The 22,909-nt window shown below is 41.1% G+C and overlaps 1 protein-coding gene across 1 annotated transcript; it reads right to left on the bottom strand.

The window, feature by feature from the left end:
• Positions 1-3,153: 3,153 nt before the first annotated feature.
• On the bottom strand, positions 3,154-5,143 carry LOC117532448. The gene is made up of 2 exons (XM_034195787.1): positions 3,591-5,143; positions 3,154-3,401 (listed from the first exon to the last, which is right to left on the bottom strand). Exon 1 carries the CDS (start codon positions 5,077-5,079, stop codon positions 3,592-3,594), a length of 1,488 nt encoding a protein of 495 aa, XP_034051678.1. The 5' UTR covers positions 5,080-5,143; the 3' UTR covers positions 3,154-3,401; position 3,591.
• Between the last annotated feature and the right edge of the window lie 17,766 nt (positions 5,144-22,909).

Raw genomic sequence — 22,909 nt, 5'->3', positions numbered from 1 at the left:
TCAATAGGTAATTGTTGTCACCGCGGTCCAGATGCACACTGAGTTCATCAGTTTCTAAATGCGGTATTTAAATGCTTTTGAGCTAAAGGATGACTGAGTCACGCGGTTCTACTTCACGCAATCAATAGACTGGCCCTGCTATGTTAATAATGCAGGCTTGAGTGCTGAGAGCTGTAAAGCAGTTTCGCCTGAGCAGATCGAGATTTAAAATCTCTCAAAGCGATTTAGCCGTTTTAAGCTACAGTAACAATTATACAGAGTCGAATAAATGAAACGGAAGTCTAATTAAACAAGAATTAACTTACAGTGGTTGCTGCGTCAATAGGTAATGTTGTCACCGGGTCCAGATGCACACTGAGTTCATCAGTTTCTAAATGCGGGTATTATTAAATGCTTTTTGACGCTAAAGGATGACTGTTTCACGCGGTTCTACTTCACGCAATCAATAGACTGGCCCCTGCCTATGTTAATAATGCAGGCTTGATGTGCTGAGAGCTGTAAAGCAGGTTTCGCTGAGCAGATCTGAGATTTAAAATCTCTCAAAAGCTATTTTAGCCGTTTAAGCTACAGTAACAATTATACAGAGTCGAATAAATGAAACCGAGAAGAAGTCTAATTAAACAAGAATATAACTTACAGTGGTTTGCTGCGTCAATAGGTAATGTTGTCACCGGGTCCAGATGCACACTGAGTTCATCAGTTTCTAAATGCGGTATTTAAATGCTTTTTGAGCTAAAGGATGACTGAGTCACGCGGTTCTACTTCACGCAATCAATAGACTGGCCCCTGCCTATGTTAATAATGCAGGCTTGAGTGCTGAGAGCTGTAAAGCAGGTTTCGCCCTGAGCAGATCTGAGATTTAAAATCTCTCATAAAGCGATTTAGCCGTTTAAGCTACAGTAACAATTATACAGAGTCGAATAAATGAAACCGAGAAGTCTAATTAAACAAGAATATAACTTACAGTGGTTTGCTGCGTCAATAGGTAATGTTGTCACCGGGTCCAGATGCACACTGAGTTCATCAGTTTCTAAATGCGGTATTTAAATGCTTTTTGAGCTAAAGGATGACTGAGTCACGCGGTTCTACTTCACGCAATCAATAGACTGGCCCTGCCTATGTTAATAATGCAGGCTGAGTGCTGAGAGCTGTAAAGCAGGTTTCGCCTGAGCAGATCTGAGATTTAAAATCTCTCAAAGCGATTTAGCCGTTTAAGCTACAGTAACAATTATACAGAGTCGAATAAATGAAACCGAGAAGTCTAATTAAACAAGAATATAACTTACAGTGGTTGCTGCGTCAATAGGTAATGTTGTCACCGGGTCCAGATGCACACTGAGTTCATCAGTTTCTAAATGCGGTATATTTTAAATGCTTTTTGAGCTAAAGGATGACTGAGTCACGCGGTTCTACTTCACGCAATCAATAGACTGGCCCTGCCCTATGTTAATAATGCAGGCTTGAGTGCTGAGAGCTGTAAGCAGGTTTCGCCCTGAGCAGATCTGAGATTTAAATCTCTCAAAAGCGATTTAGCCGTTAAGCTACAGTAACAATTATACAGAGTCGAATAAATGAAACCGAGAAGTCTAATTAAACAAGAATATAACTTACAGTGGTTGCTGCGTCAATAGGTAATGTTGTCACCGGGTCCAGATGCCACACTGAGTTAATCAGTTTCTAAATGCGGTTATTTAAATGCTTTTTTGAGCTAAAGGATGGACTGAGTCACGCGGGTTCTACTTCACGCAATCAATAGACTGGCCCTGCCTATGTTAATAATGCAGGCTTGAGTGCTGAGAGCTGTTAAAGCAGGTTTCGCCTGGCAGATCTGAGATTTAAAATCTCTCAAAAGCGATTTAGCCGTTTTTAAGCTACAGTAACAATTATACAGAGTCGAATAAATGAAACCGAGAAGTCTAATTAAACAAGAATATAACTTACAGTGGTTGCTGCGTCAATAGGTAATGTTTGTCACCGGGTCCAGATGCACACAGACCAATCACTACCATTAGACCAATCACTACCCTCTCAAATGGAAATATGTGTTTACATAAATGGTGACCACACCGTTTGAGACCCACTGAGAACTTAAACTAAGTTAACTATCTAAACACTCAGAGAGTCCTTTACCTCACCTGAGCTGAGGTTATCCCGAACTTGAATGACACACAGAGACCAATCAAGGGCTTTGATTTATGATCTGTATGACAGTGGCCATGTCGGCATCATGTGGACAGCCAGTCACCCTGTGTGAGGCAGGCCACATCATGTAGACAGCCAGTCACCCTGTGTGAGGCAGGACACTTAACGAGGCGAGATCAGAGCAAGGGAGCGAGGGATCATTGTCCACAAGTTAATCGATCGCAGATGGCGTCGTGGTCACGGACGAATAAATAAAAAAATTTTTTTTTAAAAATGTTATAAAAAAAAAAAAAAATAACTAAATGGGTCGCGAAATATACTTGGGCGGCCGTTAATATACCTGGGCGGCCCGCCCAAGTATAGTCTATGTGTGGGAAACCCTGGGACCATTATTCATATAGTCATCACATTACCTGAGCCCTTGAGTTGCCTAAGCAAAATAGTTACAGCATATATTTAGTGATTTTAATGTTAACAGATCATTGATGCAATAACATTTGGACCCAATTTGCCTGACTTGACGCATGGAATAAAACATGGGCGTAGGAAGCATCCTCAATGTGGGTGAGACAATTTGACAGGGGGTGTGGGCAGGTGGTGGACCTCACCCCCTCTAGGGGGGGTCCGGGGGCATGCTCCCCCGGGAAGATTTGTTTTAAAATGTTGAAGTTAAATGCATCAATCTGGTGCATTTTGAGAGCAAAATTAGGGACTAAATCTATGGATACATCTCTCAACACCAATATGAAACAGAACTGTAAACAGATTTACTTTTTCTTTCAACATTTATTTGAACAGCAAGTGGAGGCAAAAGTGACTGCACCCAGAACAATAAACCTGCTAGCTAACTAGCCTAAACTCAGTAACAGAATGTGGGTTCTGAATGAACGTTCTTCTCCACAGCCGTGCGACCTCTGAGTCAGACGTCACTTCCCCCTTTTCTATCCTACGGGTGCAGCCACTCCCCCTGAACCCCGGTTTCCCCCCCCCCCCCCTCCCCTATGCAAGCCCCTCCCTCTGAACCCAGGGCTCGCTACAATACTGTATACACATACACAACAACAAAAAACACTAGAGGGCAGGGCAACATACTTATAAACAATAAGCCCTGTCAATACTTCCCTCTCTACCCTTTTGGGTCTATAAGTGAGCTCATCCATGTGTTGCTTGTAAAAGGAGGAGGCTGGGTTGAAGTGGTTGATTTTGACATTGGGAGCAAGGTTGTAGATGTCAGTCCCCTCTGGAAAAAATAGGGTGGCCTATGGGTGAGAGACAAAACATATATGCATGTTATGTACACATTATCGAAGAGATACTGACATCCACCTGAAGCCTTCATTAGAACAAATTTCATGTTTTTAATGTTGTTTAATAGTCTGCAATAATCACTAGTTTATTAGTGTCAAGATTGGGAAGTCACATAGTAATAAATGTAAATGTATTATTACCTCACTGAATTAGTAGTTTCTGCAGCAGCTCACTTTTCTCTGCAACACCATCTATAATTTGGTCACTATCCAGCATCTTCAAAACATCTGGTTGAGTAGCCATGAGCATAAAGGACTCCAGGTTCTGTTGAGAGAGCGAGCTCCTGAGCCTGTTTTTGATGAATTTTAGTGTTGAAAAGCTTCGCTCGCATGCTACCTGTGTGACAGACAGGGTAAGCAGGAACCTGTATGCAAGGCCAATGATGTGGTATGCATCTGTCAGGAGGTTGTACTGCTTAAGGATACGGTAGCAACACAATGGGCAGTCCTTGCAAGATGAGCACTTTCTATATACCATCTCCGCTTCATCTTCAGCATCCTCTGGCCCAGCCTCTGTTGTCTTGGTTGTGTATTCCTCAAATACAGATGTCTTCAACCTATTCCACTGTCCTGCCAGACTGATGAGCTCACTCTGTAATTTGGCCACCGTTGCTCTGTCATCAAATGGCAGCAAGCACTTGCTTAATTCTTGGAGTGCTGCCTCTGGGAAACCACCGGCATAAGATGTTACCTGGCTGAATCTTTTTGGGTCCAGAAGTGCCAAATCAGCATACAAAGTGCCATTTTTGAGGAAGCGCTGGGTCATGCTTCCTGTGACTGTGTCCATGATTTGATTATGGACATCAATCTTGTATGATGTTTCAGCATCAGTCACAGCCTCATCCTTGGACATCTCTGCAGGCATGGTTTTCTTCTTTCTACCCCGTTTCTGTGGCAGAGCGGCCTCAACCTCCAGCTCAGTCTCCTCACTCTGCTCCTCTGTTTGATTGTTGGCCCACTGGATGAATGTGGCGGCCGCCGTCTTGACTTTCTCGAAGTCTCTGGTCATATCTTTCAGCTGTGTTTCTGCAGCCACAATCATCCGATGAGCTGTCAGGATGTCCATTCCACTTTTCTGAAGGTATTTTGAGACTGGTGAGGTGACCTGGAAAATTCTCAGGAAGATCTGAGCTGTAAGTATTGTTTCATACCTCAGAAGCTGGGTGATGTATCCACGTGCATTGACCCGTGCAGTGGCGTTGATGGTCTGTCCATGTTGAATGGCGGAGAGGGTATGAAGGACATCAACATACAGGGCATTATCTGGCTTTCCAAAAGAGCCAAATACCTTAGTCACAGCAACGTCTTTGGACCACCAGCGTGTCTCTCCAATCGGGGCGAGACGTCTGTGTCTTGGGTCTTTGCTCTCCTTCTCCCAGATGTTCATCCTCTGGTAGGACTCTCTGATGAAGACAGCGATGTTGTTCAACAGGGAAAAAAGAGACCCACTTGCCAATACACATTGTGTTGTGTCTGCCAGGACGAGGTTCAGGACGTGTGCGTAGCACCATACATGGACATGGGTGGGGGACATTTTGGCGAGCAGTGCAGAGAAGCCTTTATATTGGCCTTGCATATTGGAGGCCCCATCGGTGGAATTTCCAATACACTGCCTCACATCCAGTTTCATGGTCTCCAGTACTTCATTCACAACAAGTTGTGCAAAGTACTGCCCAGTGGATGCCTCACATTTAATCACAGCAGCAAGTCGCTCATGAACAATGTCTGTCACATATCGTATGACAACAGAGCACTGATCTTGGGCTGTGATGTCCTGTGTGGTGTCAATCTGGATAGAATACATGCCAGATTCCCGGACTTCAGTGGCGATGGTGGCCTTCATTAGGCGTTGGATGGTGGTGATGATGTAGTTGATGGTTGTTTTGGATAGGAGAGTGACAAGGGAACCTCTACAGATGAAGCGCTCCATTTCAGACGCCTACCCGTGCGGGTCCGTGATCGGCACGGGGTGGGCCCCTGCTGAAAAGGAAAACCCCCCCGCAGGACTTGAAACGCCCCCTTGATAAATACATTTAATTATAATGAAACCAGCTGCAATAGATAATGGATCCACCAGGGGGAGCCGTGATTAAAAAGCTGCCACACTGGAACTCATGTGAAATAAACAGCTGATCTACAGGTATCTGATATAGTGGATATTTGTTAAGATCCATATGTCACGGATAGGATCATATTCTGTGCTAAATAAGAGACATGTAATCATTTACTAAACATCCCCATGTTTTTATTTAACAAAATAATGTTTAATTCACGTTGGCGTAAGTACAAAACCATCGCTATGTTTTTAGATCAGGAAATGCATCCAGGCTCAAACAAACGATTTTCAATCATCATCCTCACGATCATTTAATGTACATATGTTCGCGAGTTGAAATGAATGCACTAAATTTAATCCACGTGAGTTTACAACAACAAAAATAATCGCTTTGTTTTTATATCACATCCGACCGGAGGAAAATGCAGCACGGGTCTCACGACCGATCATCCTAATCCCACGGGCAAACAATAATATGTACAGTGTTAATAGTTTACTGTATTATTAGTGTCTAATATTACTGGGGATTTCGGAATGGTAGCCTACTGGATTTTGATTTATTGTATCGGCTTCATATCGCAATATATTCCCGAAGTCTGAAATGAAAAAATGTCCCACATTAGGGCAATTCACCCTACATTTAATCATTCATACAAAATCATATTTCGTTTCTTTTTAACGACATAAATGTGGTTTAATCCACATAATTTACTGTGTTAATTGTTTTCTGTAGTATTGTGCACATTACTTTTCGCTGCTTGTTGCACCCCTGGTTAGAAGCTAAACTGCATTTCGTTGTCTCAGTACCTGCAATATGTGCAATAACAATAAAGTTGAATCTAATCTTGAGCAGGAACAAATGTATTTAGGCTACTTCGTACATATCTGACATAAACGATTAAACACATTTGTGCATTCTTTAAACCGAGTCAAGCCTAGTCCGGAGGTGGGCACATTAAAGTGTGCACCTGATTGTTTAACTTGAAGGTGCCTGATGACATTTAATCATTCAAACTAAATCATATTTCGTTTATTTTTAACGAAATAAATGTGGTTTAATCCACATAATTTAGGCCTACTGTGTTAATTGTTTAGTATTGTTTAACTTGAAGGTGCCTGATGTGAACATTTCCAGAAGAACTCTAGCTTGAATGGCCTTTGTATGTATACAGTAGGCCTACACATAGGCGGCGCGTGAGGCTCAGGTTTGGGAAGGCTAAATAACTTTTTTTTTCATTTTACGCTGCCCGCCTCCGGCGTCTATAGAAAAGAGATCAACTCAGTGAAAGCACCATCTGCTGACCGATCAGAGCTCAGTGTGCGGAGTTTAAATCTATCAAGTCATATTACAGGAAAAAGGAAATGCAGTTTAAACTGCCGTATGCAGTGAAGACGCCGACGTGTCGCACTTATCATTCATATCACACTGACATCACATCATCAATCAGATCATCGATCACACATCGATACCACAATATTTCCTTATCTGAGTCAGCTTCTCGAGCCGTATCTGGCCGTGCAACACTTAGTTACATTGTCACATATACTGTATGCAGACGTATTATTTTAAGCAACACATTAAGTTGACGAAACAATCAACTCAAATGTAATAAAGTCAGATCCCCTCGTGTTTTAGATGGGGCAGTATCATAAAACTGTTGTACGCTTTCAAACACTCGGTAGTTTATTTTTTAACGAGTTGTTCTGTATTCTCCTTGCAGGTGCAACTATGTGGCTTGTATCCTGGATTATATGTTTAAGCCATCATGGATGTTTAAAGTTCATATTTGTCTAATATTAGTTTACTTTTCATTAATGAAGTATGATGTTGCGCTGTCAGTACACTTGTCCCTGTTTGTGATTGGTCAAATGTAGCTAACCCCGCCCCTTTCACGTGAACGCGTTCTCAGCTGGAGAGAGAAACCCTGGCTTGATTTACCGAGTTGATAACCAGCGCCGTAGGACCGTTTAGCGAGATCTCGTTTGTTAGGGTTAGTTAAGATAACTCAAGCATATCCAGGGTCTGTTGAACTGGCTTCGTAGTACAGGGCACAGGTGGCTGCATAGCAGCGCTAATGTCAAAGACATTATATATTTATTTTACCAGGATGCAGTTACACAAATATTTGGGAAGGCTTAGCCTTCCCTAGCCTATAGCACCCGCCGCCCCTGGGCCTACAGTAGGCTATAGCCCGACCATGTACACCTTCCTTTTTTCCCGTCCAAAGTTTGAATTGGATAAAGGTAATGGTTATCGATGGTGCTTTTATAGCCTATTGTATAATAACTGTGTGATTTATATTGCTTTTCAAATGCATATGGCCACCCATTTACACTGCTCTTCCCGTCAAGAATATGAATAGAACTTAGTTAGATCACTTTACATTTCTGCAAATTAATTTTTAATCACACACGTCTCCCCGTCCCGAAAATGATAAATAAAATATAAAGAGGAAACCATTTTCAAGTTCAGTTTTCAACGTTTTATTTAAAATAACTGACATAACAGACACCATACGGTAGGCCTATCTGCTGCGGAAACCAGGACGAGCTATTTCGGGATCTGTTTTTCGGGGGCTCCTCAGTCTCTCATTTACCCGGCTCCTGATTAGGACACATCCTGGGGATTGTGTTTACAAACATTGACCAGACCGTTCACCAGCCCCCACCCCCCATGTTGCCCATGCTGTCCTGTGTTGCGAACTCTTTGTTTAAAACGAATTGGCCATCGGAATGTGTGGAGGAATTCTCCCAAGGGTCACATTCCACAGCTCTCCCCCCCCCCCCCCCAACCCTGTGATCTCCCATCCCCCAGTCTGTAGGTTTGTGTTTGCATATTTCTATCCCGTAATTCATACTGGTCCTCTCACGCACATACATTCTCCTTACAGTATACATACATAGGCTATATGAGTCCGTGTATCTACGGACCATTTGTTTTTCTTTATTAAAAAAGTAAACGGAAGAGCGTCTGAGAGGCGTTTTTTGCCCTTTTGCTTGTTACCTTACTAAATGGTCTAATGGTCAGTGGAGCGAGGGGGGAGGCCCGCGAAACTCGCGGAAGTGATTTCAAAACAAAAAGCACTCGTTTGCTTGGAACAAAGAAAACGGCCAAGACACACATTGAGTCCAGAAAATGAATGTTATTAAGGGCTGTAAATATAATAAGCCTGTGTCTAAAATTGACAACAGGCTTATTATATTTACAGCCCTTAAGATACACTTTTGTGTTTAACAGCTGACCACTACCATGACATACTTTGTTTTAGTACATTTCGCATGAGAGCAAAATGTATAAATATGAGCATTAAATTATATGAATATGAGAACAACATGCATGAATGTGTGAGTGACAATATATGAATGTGTGCATTGAAATATGATAATATGAGAGCAAAATGTATGAATGTGTGAGTGTATATATACGTGTGTGAGAGTGAAAATGTATGTATGTAAAAGGAGAATATATGTGTGTAAGAGTGAAAATATGCTGCATTTTGAATGTCCGATAGTCCACCATTTCCACCGGAAATATCAAACATTTAATAAAAGTGAAAAACAATGAACAAGACTTAACGTATTCATCATAATTAATTATATTTATTTCGTTTGGATGTAGGATTTTTGACTTTGTTTAGAGCAGTGATCTTCTACTATATGAACATTTTGGACCCAAAATCACAAAAAAAACGTAAAAACAGATTTTGAAAATTATATTATTTTTCATAGGTAACACAAACATACACAACGAAACCATTTAAAAGCTGGAAATACATGGGATGTCACTATGATAATGTGAAAGTTTGATTGAGGTAGCATGGGATTTCATTCTGATAAGGCAAAAGTGTTATTATAAATATAATACAAATATATATATATATACACATTATGTACAAAAATCAGTTTTTTCTGTCTTTATCTGTGCCACGCTTCAAAGCGGTTTCTGTCAATACGACACAGAGGGCAACATCACAGGTTCCTCCTCCTCCATGTCAAAAAACAAGCTTAAAGCTTGACTCACGTTCAGAGTTCTCTTCATCATAGTTGAATCTTCAAAACTCTAAATCTATCGAACTATATCTAAATTCTCAATGTTTGTCTGTCACTTTGCTTCAATCCAGTCTCCCGCCGTCTCTCTTCGTCTCCCGCCGCCTGTCTTCGTATATCTTCGTCTCTCTCATTTCCCGCCGTCCCTCTTCGTCTCTTTTCGTCTCGTTTCGTATCACTCCGTTTACCTGATTACCTCACCCCCTCCCTGGTAAATACATCCTGTTGAGCAGAATCTACAGTTTCCAGTATTTTCCGTTTCGTAAAATTATCAAATACGGCGAAGATATTAAAATATGTGCTTCCATTATTCATACTTCTGAAATATATCTGTATTAACTTTATATCATCGTATGTCCGTGTTTATTTGTGTCTGTTTATTGGGTCTTTTTGCATGAAACAAAGACTGGCATATAGTTTCAAGCCAGTACTTTCGACAGAAATACACATATACATCCTGTTGAGCAGGATCTACAGTTTCCAGTATTTTCCGTTTCGTAAAATGATCAAATGCGGCGAATATATTCAAATATGTGCTTCCATTTTTCATACTTTTGAAATGTATTAACTTTATATCATCGTCTCTCCGTGTTTACTGGGTCTTGTTGCATGAAACAAAGACTGGGATATAGTTCCAAGCCAGTACTTTCGACAGAAACACACGGCAATGTTGTCCGGACTGTTGTTATTATGCGGCACAGGTCATGTGATCTGATCACGCCGGCGTGACGGTTGACTCCAAAGGGTTAATATTAAATACATATAAGTATTTTTACAACTTGTATTTAGAAATACTCTGCTGTAATTATTGATGCATAAATGTGTTCATCCATTCAATGTGGCATCTGCTATAATGGGGTTAATGTATGATATTACTTAATAATACAATACATTATAATACATGATATGATAATTATATTTTAGTTTTATTCATTTCTTATTTCATAGTTTCTCATTATTATTATTTTTATCACTCATCTTATTTTTGATTTTATTAATCTGTGTGAATCTGTGCTGTCCTGTTTTTCACTCTCACCCTGTTGCTGTTTGAACTACTGAATTTCCCCACAGGATTAATAAAGGTCCATCTTATCTTAATGTATAAGTTGATTTACTTCAATCTACTGTACTGTGTAAAAACACCCCAACAATATTACAAGAAATATACTGCATAAATCAAACTATATACTTTATTTGATCTAAAATATTGATGTTTTTTCATTATAGTAGCTGTGAAAACCATACAGTAACAAATAAGTGATTAAATGCTACAGTATTCAGCAAACACAACTGCAGAGCTGCAAACTTTGCAAACAGTTGTCTTTGTGTATTTTGTGAATGAAGCGCCATCTCATGGTTAAATCCTGTAATTGAACAAATGGGGAAATTGGGCAACGCCCCCTAGCAATTTGGCAACACCCCCAGCCGCTGGCATCCGCTGGGCTTTTGACTGGGACACACCCACCTGAGTCTGATCTGGAGTGCTACATCTGTACCTTGTCTTAAACCAGACTGGTGTATTTGCTTGCTCTTTTCTATACAGAGAGTGAGGTGTTCCTTGAGACACACATCATATTTTCCCAGCAAAACAATCATCTCTAAAAAGTTACCATGATCAATGGTGTCATCATCTAGTGTATATAATGCCTCCGCCTGCGTGCCCCTGTAGCTCAAACCCCTTTGACCAATGAGTTTCAACACATCTATGATGCGCTCCAACACTTGACGCTTCCTGCGGACTTCCTCTCTGTGACGTGACATCTGAGGTCCCATGAGAAGGTCCTGAATTGTGTTTTTTGAGAATCTGAGGAAATATGCTTCAGCGCAACCTCTGTGAGCATGGCTCTGCTCATGCTCCTCGACTCTCTGATGTATGTGTGTGAAGTTGGTCATGCCAGTGATGAAGGAGTTGCTATCTCTAGGATTAGCAAAAGCCATACAAAGGGAGCAGAAGAGTACTTCTCTGGCTTCACTGTATGATAGCCATTTCCTGTTTGTGCCGTCTTTGCAAAAAAAAGCCCTCTGCACTACAGCCTTGTCTGCCTTCTGCTGGGGGTGAAAACGGAAGAATAGGTCTAATGTGCCTGACATCGGCCTGGTGAAATAATCAACTGGGGTGGCACTGACATCCTGGCCTTGACTAACTCTGTCAGTGTCAGCAGCAGGATCATCTTCAGCCTACATAAATGATTAGTATGTTACGTTATTATGTTACCACCATGTTATTATTATGTATGTAAACCAAGTAAAGTCTTAAAGACAGTAACAGGCTAATTTCCACCAGACAGTAACTTTAGTTGCAGGTTGACAAATAATGGACCCTTTATTATTTGTAGTATTAATAAGGTAACCTAACGTCTAAGCTAATCAAACAAAAGACAGTATAAGCAATCATAGTAGTCTCATTGATTCACCAGCCCAAGTCAAGTGGCTATAATGTTCAAATAGATTACCGTTGTCAATGAGTGAAGCAAATCTACCAGCAGCTTGCATATTTCACCAGAATTTGGTCAGTGAATGGTGTTAATTTTACCCTGTCCCTGTGAACACACAATGTACTGTAGGCAATAGGCTAGCTAGCTAATGCATTAGCTGTCCCTGTGAACACACAATGTACTGTAGGCAATAGCCTAGCTAGCTAGAAATAGGCTAGCTAGCTAATATTACCTCATCTGCTACATTAAAAAGCAAGCTAGCATTAGCCAAATGAGGATTTTCACTTTCAGCATCAATCATAACATTAACTTACCATCATATCACTGCTGGTACTGGGCTCTAGATGCCGCTGTGCTGTGTCAGTTTCATTGCTGGACTCACTGCCACTGGGAATGGCCGCTGTGTCGGCTAACGTTACATCAGCTTCTCCGGTGGTGGTTTACCCTACTGTACAGGCGGGTACTTGTTTAGATATACCTGGGCAGGCTCTGTTTTGCCGTGGTATCCTGGCACCTGCGGGCCGCAGAGGGGCGGCGTAGTTTCGGGCGACGAAGACTGCTGCTCCGGGGGCGAGGGCGGCGAGTCAGGCGGGAGTAAGCTAGTGTAACGTGATGTATGTCACTGCTGTGGAAGCACTTTGGAAATGATGCACACGCAGCAGAGCAGCACGCGCACCTGACACAATTTGTTGTTTGTATTTTTCGCTCCGTTCTCCTTTTTGAATAGAGGGTGCATAACATTCAACTGGGGGTGCAATGCATGCCTATGCACCCCCGAAGTCTAATCTACCCGCCAGAGTTCCCGTTAGCCGGTAATTACCGGACTATGACTGGTAAAATAAGCTGAAGACCGGCAAATCTAAATCTCTCCGGTCAAAGTGTCCGGTAAAAATAATTTCCCCTTAGCACAGTGCTTCTCAAAGTGTGGTCCGCCCCCTGGTCCGTGAGTATATTGGTAACATTTCAGTTCAAAAGTTTGAGAAACACTGCCTTAGCGCAATACCACATCAGTTGCGCAACTTGCGCCACTTATGTGACAGACAAGAATAGTCAATTATAATGCCTAACACTTAATGTGGAGAAAGAGATGTCTTGTATGGGTTGATTGTGCATTGATCTGTTGGTAATGCCTCGGGGTTCCAGTGGGCATGTAAACAAATGCATAATAATAATAATAATACTTTGTGGCCTCACCCAGTTGCATAGCGACACTTATTGTTTAGGTGTCTTTTAATAAGCAGGTAGTCCTATCATTAGCTAGAACTAGCTGGATCTGATCGATATGGACAGAAACGCGAGTAAAGTCTAATCTGACGGGAGAGAGAGATCAGCTGCTGCTGACGAGTCGACACGCAGCTCTGCATGATCACATGCAGCGGTGAGCGGAACAAAACACACACTTAAGGTTAGAATATCACACGTAGCTATTTTAATTACCTCTCAAACTACCTAAACTAGTTATAGATATGTTTAGTTTTAATGTCGGGTCCCTCATTACTGATCCGCGAGCTGCATGATACTGACGGGCTGTCAGGAGAGGGAGAGAGCGCTCCGTTTATTATTCCTGTGTTATTGTAAATTACTGTACACTTTTGAATAATGTAGTTAATCTACTATAATTAGTTTGTTTAATATCGAATCATATCAATTTGTTTTAAAGCTCAATAAATAACAAAGAAGACCTTTGACCAGCACTTTTCTAATTTTGTCCGGAAGATTTAAACTTTAACGGACATGTTGACCGGCGAAACAATATTCTAACGGGAACTCTGCTACCCGCACAATTTTTCTCTGGTGTCGGAATGTCTTGCTATGTTAGTACATTCTTAAAAAACAAAACACCATTTAATTTCGGGTTAAAATATGTTGTAACGGGTCATATATTACCCAAATTGCATTAGTAATGTGTTACATTACTTCGCAACAGCAACAAGTTATATATTACTGTAACTCCCTTACTTTTGTAACGTGTGAATGAGTGATGCGTAGTCAGAATGCCCAAAACCGGAAGCTGTCATACACTCTGGTAGGAGCTAGCCTATATGAAATCTCCGTTATTGACATAAATATGAAGATGGATTATCAGTAATCATTTCAAAATGACACATTGGATTAACCTTCTGCAGCATTTTTCTCGTTTTAATGCCATTGAACACAACTTTTTATCAGAACAACAGCTCAGGCAGTGGTTCTCAAACTTTTTCTGTCAGGCCCCCCCCTTTGGAGAAAAAAATAAGTCGGGCCCCCCCAACACAAATAGTCAGGCTCAGTGAACAACCAGAGATTTATTTTGGGGGTGCTGTGGGGTAGCTTGACGTTTCATAGAGGGTGCTCAAACATTTAGGGTTTCCCATTAATGTACCGGTCGCTACAGTGGAATGTTCAACTACAACAATCCCCACGCATATACACAACGTACCCGCAACTGTTACAACGAAGGCTCAATAATCAGCTCACGGCATGTAAGCTGGGGTAAAGTGCTATTTTTATAGGTGGTGTGTGGACCTAACATAGGGGGGTCCGGGGGCAAGCTCCCCCGGGAAGATTTTTAAATATTGAAGTTAAATGTATCAATCTGGTGCAATTCAGCAAAATGAAGAGATCTATGGATACATCTCTCAACACCCATATGAAACAGAACTGTAAACAGATTTACTTTTTCTTTATGGATATTTTACAAATCACTCCCCTTTTAAACTTTATTCTTTTTTTACTGTCATATAGTATTTCATACCTGTTTTTCATTTATTCTCTTATTTTTTTATAACTATAATGATCATATAAACGTGTGCCTCGGAAATAATTATTTACATTAATGGTGACCAAACCGTTTGAGACCCACTGAGATAACACTGCAGTCCTTTAGCTCACTGAGTCTCTCAGTCTGACAGGAGAGGACTCTCCTCCACTTTGTTGTTGAAAAAACTCCTTATATCCGTTAGCGTAGCTCGTTAGCACCAGAAGCTAACAACAACGATCTCCGGTACCGGTGCGCTCTCTCTCTCTCTCTTGCTCGCGCACGCACACAAAATGGCTCATTCCACACACACACAGAGCAGAGCTTTAATGAAACAGAGATCCAGACGTAATAGTACTGTACGGTTTCATATTATTTTCGAATCAATAATTTTTCAAAAACATTTTTTAAATATTTTTTTATTTTTAATAACCATTTTACCTCCTGGTCTCTCGCGCCCCCCCTGTCTTGTCTCTGCGCCTCCCACTTTGAGAAACACTGAGCTAAGGTAAGAATATCTCCGTGTTTCCTCCATGAAGCTACGTGATGATACTTATATTTCTGGAATCTCAGCTTGTTAATCGATATCTTGTTTGTACAGATTTGATAAGTAGTAAGGGTATTTTACCTTGAGTTCTGTGCTAATTGCGTTTTCGCTCAGGGCTAATTCAGAGCCTTTGTTATTACCCTTTTGTTTCGCTTAGCTAAACATGGTTAATATTGTCTGAAAGCTGAGTTTCTTCCCATTAAGTGAGTATGACACATTCATAGTTTATTAGATGTTAAGAAGCCCTCAGACGCTGTTTCTTGCAAGATGTTGCGTTTTACCCCCGCCCGAGTTTAGGCACGTTAATAAAGTTTTTAATGAAGTTGACTACAGCAAATTCATATTTGTTAGTGCTTTCATGTCAATTCGGAAAACATACAGTACTGTATGATCATTAAATTATCGCGAGGATGATGATTAATAATCGTTTGTTTAAGCCAGGCTGCATTTCCTGATGAAAAAACAGTACTGTAGTACGCCAACGTGGATTAAACAACATTATTGTTAAATAAAACATGGTGATGTTTTGTAAATGATTATATGTCTCTTATTTAGCACAGAATATGATCCTATCCGTGACATATGGATCTTAACAAAGATCCGCTATAGTAATAATCAGACATATATCTATCAGCTGTTTATTTCACATGAGTTCCAGTGTGGCAGCTTTTTAATCACTGCTCCCCCTGGTGGATCCATGATCCATTGCAGCTGCTTTCATTATAATTTATCAAGGGGGCGTATCAAGTCATGCGGGGGGTTTTCCTTTCAGCGAGGATCGACTCCATGCCAATCATGGCCCCACTGGGCTAGGGACGCCCAAAATTAGGTGCTACATCTGTATAACATCTGCAATCTCTGGACAACTTTGTTTCCATTCTGCTTTTCCCATTACATTTAGTTACATTTTATTTAGCTTATGCATTCATCAACTCACAATAAGTGCATTCCATCATGAAGAAACACAAAAATGCCGGTCAATTAGCCATCAGTAAGCCAAACCATGGTAAGTAGTACTACATTGGCTTCAAATAAGCCAATGTAAACATAATCAACTGTCTTCACCAACACCGGAGCCCCTCAGCCCATTCCTGTACAGCCACTTTAATAATGTCAGACACATCACTGCCGTCTAAGAACGATTCCGGCAAAGACTTAATTGCTTCTGTAAAGGCCCCAACTTCCTCACAAAAGCATATACCAAACCCAGCTAGTTGTACTGTGCAACCCTGATCTTTACCATGTTAACCTTATCAAACAAAAACAAACTTACCAGCTTCCATTGCCTCCAAAATCATCTGATTTTGAATACCAGGTAAAACAAGTATCGTTGTTTTGCAGGTATCAGGGCATGAACGAATATTTTGGATTCACTAGACCAGGGTGCCCAACCAGTCGATCGCGATCCCTAGTCGATCGCGAGATGTGTCTAAAAATAGAACAACAATATTCTGTTTTATCGAAAATGTCCTAAAACATAATCTTCCTGTGCCAGAATAATGCACTTGGACGCATCAAAGCTTTGTGATTGGCTGGCGTGACTCCATGTGTCGGGGCGTGGCTGGTGGGCAGTGCGCTGACGTTGTCCGTGTCAACAGGAGTGACAGTCCGCACACAGAAAACATATAATTTTCACTCCGAGTGGGAGGATGATTATTTTTGTATCTATTCCAATTCAAAGTCCATCTGTCTCATCTGCAATGCGAGCGTGGCTTTATCGAAGAAGGGTAATTTAGGAGCGGCATTTCAAAATAGTGCACAAACGCCACGAGACGGAATTCCCTCCTAATTCCTACGCTCCCAAAAGGGGAGGGGCCTGAAAGGACAGCTAAATGCACAGCAGTCCATTTTCACCAGGCCCAACAACAAGAGCAAGGCTGCTACCATAGCATCTTAGTGTGTCAGTCACGTTCTTGCGAAACACATGAAGTCTTTCAAAGACGGCGAAGTTGTGAAATAAGCATTCCTGGAGGCTGCCGACGCACTTTTGGGGGACAGTAAAAATAACAGTAGCATTTCAACAGGTTTTTGATATAATAAAAACTCAAGTTAGATACCGTTAATAATCAGCTGTAAGTGTTTGTTTGTTTGAAATCATTCATTATAATTATTGTACAAAATGGTATAAGAATGCAAACATTAAGATCTGTTCTGTTTAAATTGATTATAGTCTATTATCAATTCAGGTTAAGAAACTAGTGTTGCTTGCATCCTATTTTAAAGGCATTTATTTGTATACTCTACTAAAATGCAACAAAAAAAGGGTTTGATTCTATTAATTTTGTCTTTTTTATTGCACTTTGGCAGCAGATTCCTGTGTAGCTTCAGATCTGAGTTGTCTTATTAGTAAGCCTCATTTATACTTTTGTAGCAACACTATTTTTATATAATGGCAAAGAAAGGGTTCAGTCTTTTCTTTTTTCCCTGTGTCATATGTGGCAGCACTGTTCAATGTTTCTTGAAAACATGACCCACTGTAGTATGTGACGTGTGAATAAACTCCAACTCTGTATCAACAACAACACTGTTGTGTAACTTCAGTTAAATACTTGTATGTGTGTAGATTAGAAAGAGGTAAGATAAAGGATCTGCAGTATTTTATGAAGTATTCATCGTACAAAGGTCAGTTTTATACAAGTAGGAGTGTGTATTTACCTGGTAGTAGGCTGTTAGTAATGGCTACGCCTCTCTATTTGGACTGGTAGATCTCGGCAGACTGGCAACTTTAAAAGTAGCTCTCGTTCAAAAAAGGTTGGGCACCCCTGCACTAGACTGTGGACCTGATTATTGTAATTGATGAAAAGTTAGTTGATCACCAAAGGACAAGCCATCACTGACAACCAAGAATGTCCATACCAAATGTTTTGGCAATCCGTTCATAGATTTGCTACAGGTTCAATTTATTAAGAGCAATGTCAGTTGATCACCATAGTCATTCGTCCTCTGGGGACAATGGATGACCCTATACAGAATGTTATGGCAATCCATCAAATAGATATTTCAGTCCAGACATAAGTGGTGGACTGATATTGCCATACATAGAGCCATGTCAGTGGCTACTAGCTAAACAGTTGCTAATTATAATTAATGGTGGCAGGGAGCTAACAATACAAGCTCTAGCTGTCAGGTTTAATTAGCTTTGCTAATTAATTCAAATTTAGATGAAAGGTTAAATACTGTATGTCAACAAAGACAATTTAAGTCAACCCCAATAAAGCTTTTATAAACCACCTACATAATGACACAAAAGCACAAACAATAGATCAGTTGTTCTGGATTATACTATATACATGATATACCTACTCATATACATCATACAGTTACTTAGCTAAACCATTAAGTGCTTTTCTTGGTGCCGTTATGTCTCAAGTGTCTGTGTTCTAATGATTGCAGGGCTCTTAGAAAGAATAAATCCTTCTGCATCTGAGTTTAAAGCACCACTTGAGACTGCAAATTACCACAAGAAACAAGAACAGATTTATTCACCGAATGTATGAAAAGTTACTAGCACATCTAGTACTTAGAGCCCCAAATTGGTCCTGAATCCAGCTTTAGATATTGAAAACCACATGTCCGCTTTCAGCTTTTACTCACCGCACCAATGATAATGACGTATTACGTTTTCCATCATCTTAATTTATCATAAAAGCAAATGGTCATGCTTGTCATTGAAGAAAAAGTGAATGGAGGATTTCTTCCTTTGGGACCTTGGCAAAAGCACTTTTTTGCTGACCTGTACAAAAACAAAAACGTTACCATTATATGTGTGTCCTAGTTAGAGCAACACATTCCCTTATTGTTGTATTCATTCCTTACCCTAATGACATTATTCCTTAAATTAACACTAAATAATTGGAACTGCTGTAAGCACTTCTAGTCACGCAAATGCATTTCTGGTAATTGCCACTATAACCTTTGCATTCAAACTGACAAATAACAAATCAGCTTGGTAAAAAGCCAAACAATGTTTTCTCCCATATATGAAAAATTACTCGCACATGCTTAATCTTTTAGTCCAACTCCCAGTGGTCTGCTTAACATACTAACAATACAATGTATTATGTACACACAGTGAAAGCATATAAAGTAAGCAAAATAATTGTGTTGAACCTCAACAACTGCATAACGGCAGCCCACTGCTTCTAAGTAGTTAGGAACGGTCAAATGTAAAGGGCACATTCCCAATGAGACACCGTTCAATGCTAATTCAAGAGCATGTATATTGTGTCCCACCATATCCTATAATGTGTTGTAACAGTAATCTTCTTCGATATATAGAGCTGCCAAGGTTCTCATAGTGACGAGGTCCATATCCTGTTCCTGTACGGCAGGGAGATCCCTACGTAAGATTGTCGCATGGCTCTGCATCACCACCACTAATCTAAATCCTGACTTGTGTCGACGTGATGTCGTTTTGTAGTCTTGGTTAGTCACTTGTTAGCATCCACAGTTGTCATGACAGAAGATTCTGACGTTCTTGAGTGGGGTGTGTACTGATGTATTTTAATGAACAAAACGTGAAAATCTCTTCAGCATTTCCAGGTTTTAGGACTCATCTTGCACCACTCAGTACTCATACTGTGAAATGACTTTACAGCCTCTTACTGTACAAATAAAATACAGTATACTGCTGTATTTTTTCAATTAACAGTAAAATACTGGCAGCAGAGACGCCAGCAATACACTGAAATTATACAGTATTCATACTGTTGAACAATTTCAGTTTATTACTGTAAAAAATTAAATAATTCACCTTAACATTCTGGTTAGGGGGCTGCCAGTAGATTAGTGTTGAAAATTGGCTGTAAAATAACAGCAATTGCTTACAGTGACACCGAGGTGCGTTCACGCTCAACACCCCTAAGGGATGAGCGGAGCTGTGTGCAGTGCTGTCCTCACTGTAATAATGGCACTCGTGGGCTCATTACGACCGTGTGTAGGAGGTAGGTTTGGGACAGAGGAGAAAAACCGAGCTGCCTAAAAACCAATAGGTTTTAAAGACAGCCGATTTATGCAGCGAGCCATGCTGCCTATAACCGACAGGTTAGGGGCAGCCGGCTTACCCGGTGGGCCTTGCTGCTTATTATTATTATCCATCTGTCCATCGAACACACGTGTCGCCACTCTGAGTAATATTCTGAGAGTGCGCGACATGCTCTGGATGTACTGTGGTTGTCATGGTGACGAGCCACGTCAGAGCCCTCGCCGCCGTTGCCCGTGAAGCAACCCAAGAGGGGCCCGGACCAAAAAGCTGCGAGGGGGCCTCCACACGCTGCATCTCACACCGGATCTCATCCTGTCTCTGTTTAGGAGAAGGCTCGTAAACTGGACATTGAGGCGCGTTCACGCTCAAACCTGCTGAGGAATGAGCGGAGGTGTGTGCAGTGCTATTCACACAGTGCGTAATAACAGCCCTGGGCTCATTACGACCGTGTGCAGTAGGCACCTCTGGGACAGAGGAAAAAAACTGTGCTGCCTGCTAACCGACAGGTTAGGAGCATCAGGTTTAAACGTCAAGCCCTGCTGTCTAATAACCGCCTGGTTAAATACAGCTGGCTTGCGCCACGAGCCCTGCTGCCGCTAACCGACAGGTTAGGAGCATCAGGTTTAAACGTCAAGCCCTGCTGTCTAATAACCGCCTGGTTAAATACAGCTGGCTTGCGCCACGAGCCCTGCTGCCTGCTGACTAACAGGTTACAGCCGGCTCTTGCACCTCCACACCAGAGTTCCCGTTAGCCGGTAATTACCGGACTACGACCGGTAAAATATGCTGAAGACCGGCAAATCTAAATCTCTCCGGTCAAAGTGTCCGTTCAAAATAATTTCCCTTTAGCGCAATACCGCTTCACTTGCGCCATTTATGTGACAGACAAAAGAGTATGTGACAGACAAGAATAGTCCATTCTAATGTCTAACACTTAATGTGGAGAAAGAGACCTGTATGGGTTGATTGTGCGTTGATCTGTTGGTAATGCCTCGGGGTTCCGGTGGGCATGTAAACAAATGCATAATGCTGCGCTATACTTTGTGGCCTCACCCGGTTGCATAGCGACACTTATTGTGTAGGTGTCTTTTAATAAGCAGGTAGTGTGGAAATTTATGTAAAGTATTATGCAGAAAATGTGATGCAGCATATTTTTGGTATATTCATTTTAATGTCACCCATATATAAGAGGTTTATTGCATCATGTTATCCCTAATATATGTGTGGGTTTATACATTCCTGTGTGTTAATAGTTGAAGGAACAAAGTACATTTTTCCTCTTAAATATAGAGAGGTTTTTTATAGATTCCTGAAACAATGTTCCCTTTTTCTTAAAAGTAGATTAGCGCAATAGTCTTTTTCTTTCACTTTTACCCTTTTATCAAAAGGGTGTTTTTAGGCTATTTTTGCGGAGGTAAAATGCAGAATTACTTGTGAGTTCTGTTTTGAGTGAAAAGATTACCCCTTTGAGTGTTTTTCTTGGTTAACCATTAATAGGCTTTGCAAATTAACAAGATAACTGCGAGGGACATTTTCCCCAGATATAATGGTTACATTCTTCTTAAGTTAATGATGCGCATCCTGCAGGCCTTGAGAATTGAGTCACACAGTTAAGAGAGACAATGGTCCTTCTGATTCTGGGTAAGCTGACTTCGGGTGGATGGAAGTTCAGAGAGGGCCTGGGGGTATGAGGACAGTTAAGCTTTGTTGGTTAGCTGGTCCTGAGGAGGTCATGAGATGATGACTGTTAAATTCCCAACAAGTATGGCTTTCATAAAGAAAAACATATGACTATTGTGTGATAAGCTACATGATAAGATGTGTTTTGCTTCAAACTGAGACTGTTTGCGGGTTCTCTGCTGGCACGCGCTGATTCGCTGTGACACAGCATCTTTTGCATCTCCCAATGAGATGACCTGAAAAGATGACCAGCTGACCCAACTCCTCCTGTTTTATTCTTGTATGTAAGCCTGTTCGGCCTTGTGTCCGGTCTCTTTCCTGCTGCCGTCAAGACGATGAGGTTCTCCCGGCATTCGGACCAGAGCAGGGGGAGGGCTGACCCCTTTGAGAAGTGTATTGTATTATTACCGTTTATTATTCAAACAGATTATTGTTTAACCCTCGTCCTGGTTGTTTTGAGTTTTCCTTCTTTTAAAGCAGACTCATATAGGATCGGCGCGGAGAAGAGATAACTACTCCAACAGTAGTCATATCATTAGCTAGAACTAGCTGGATCTGATCGATATGGACATAAACACGAGTGAAGTCTAATCTGACGGGAGCGAGAGATCAGCTGCTGCTGACGAGTCAACACGCAGCTCTGCATAATCACATGCAGCGGTGAGCGGACAAAACATACACTTCAGGTTAGAATATCACACGTAGCTATTTTAATCACCTCTCAAACTACCTAAACTAGTTATAGATATGTTTAGTTTTACTGTCGGGTCACTCATTACTGATCCGCGAGCTGCATGATACTGACGGGCTGTCAGGAGAGGGAGAGCGGTCCGTTTATTATTCCCGTGTTATTGTAAATTACTGTACACTTTTGAATAATGTAGTTAATCTACTATAATTAATTTGTTCAATATCGAATCATCTCAATTTGTTTTAAAGCTCAATAAATAACAAAGAAGACCTTTGACCGGCAC

Source organism: Gymnodraco acuticeps, unplaced genomic scaffold, assembly GCF_902827175.1.
Source record: "Gymnodraco acuticeps unplaced genomic scaffold, fGymAcu1.1, whole genome shotgun sequence".
Classification (NCBI taxonomy): Eukaryota; Metazoa; Chordata; class Actinopteri; order Perciformes; family Bathydraconidae; genus Gymnodraco; species Gymnodraco acuticeps.
Note: the sequence above shows the minus strand (reverse complement) of the source record. Positions and strands in the feature narration are given on the sequence as shown.

What these genes read in the sequence shown, in the direction of transcription:
- LOC117532448 (XM_034195787.1), bottom strand. Translation starts at nt 5,079, where the DNA reads ATGAAACTGGATGTGAGGCAGTGTATTGGAAATTCCACCGATGGGGCC.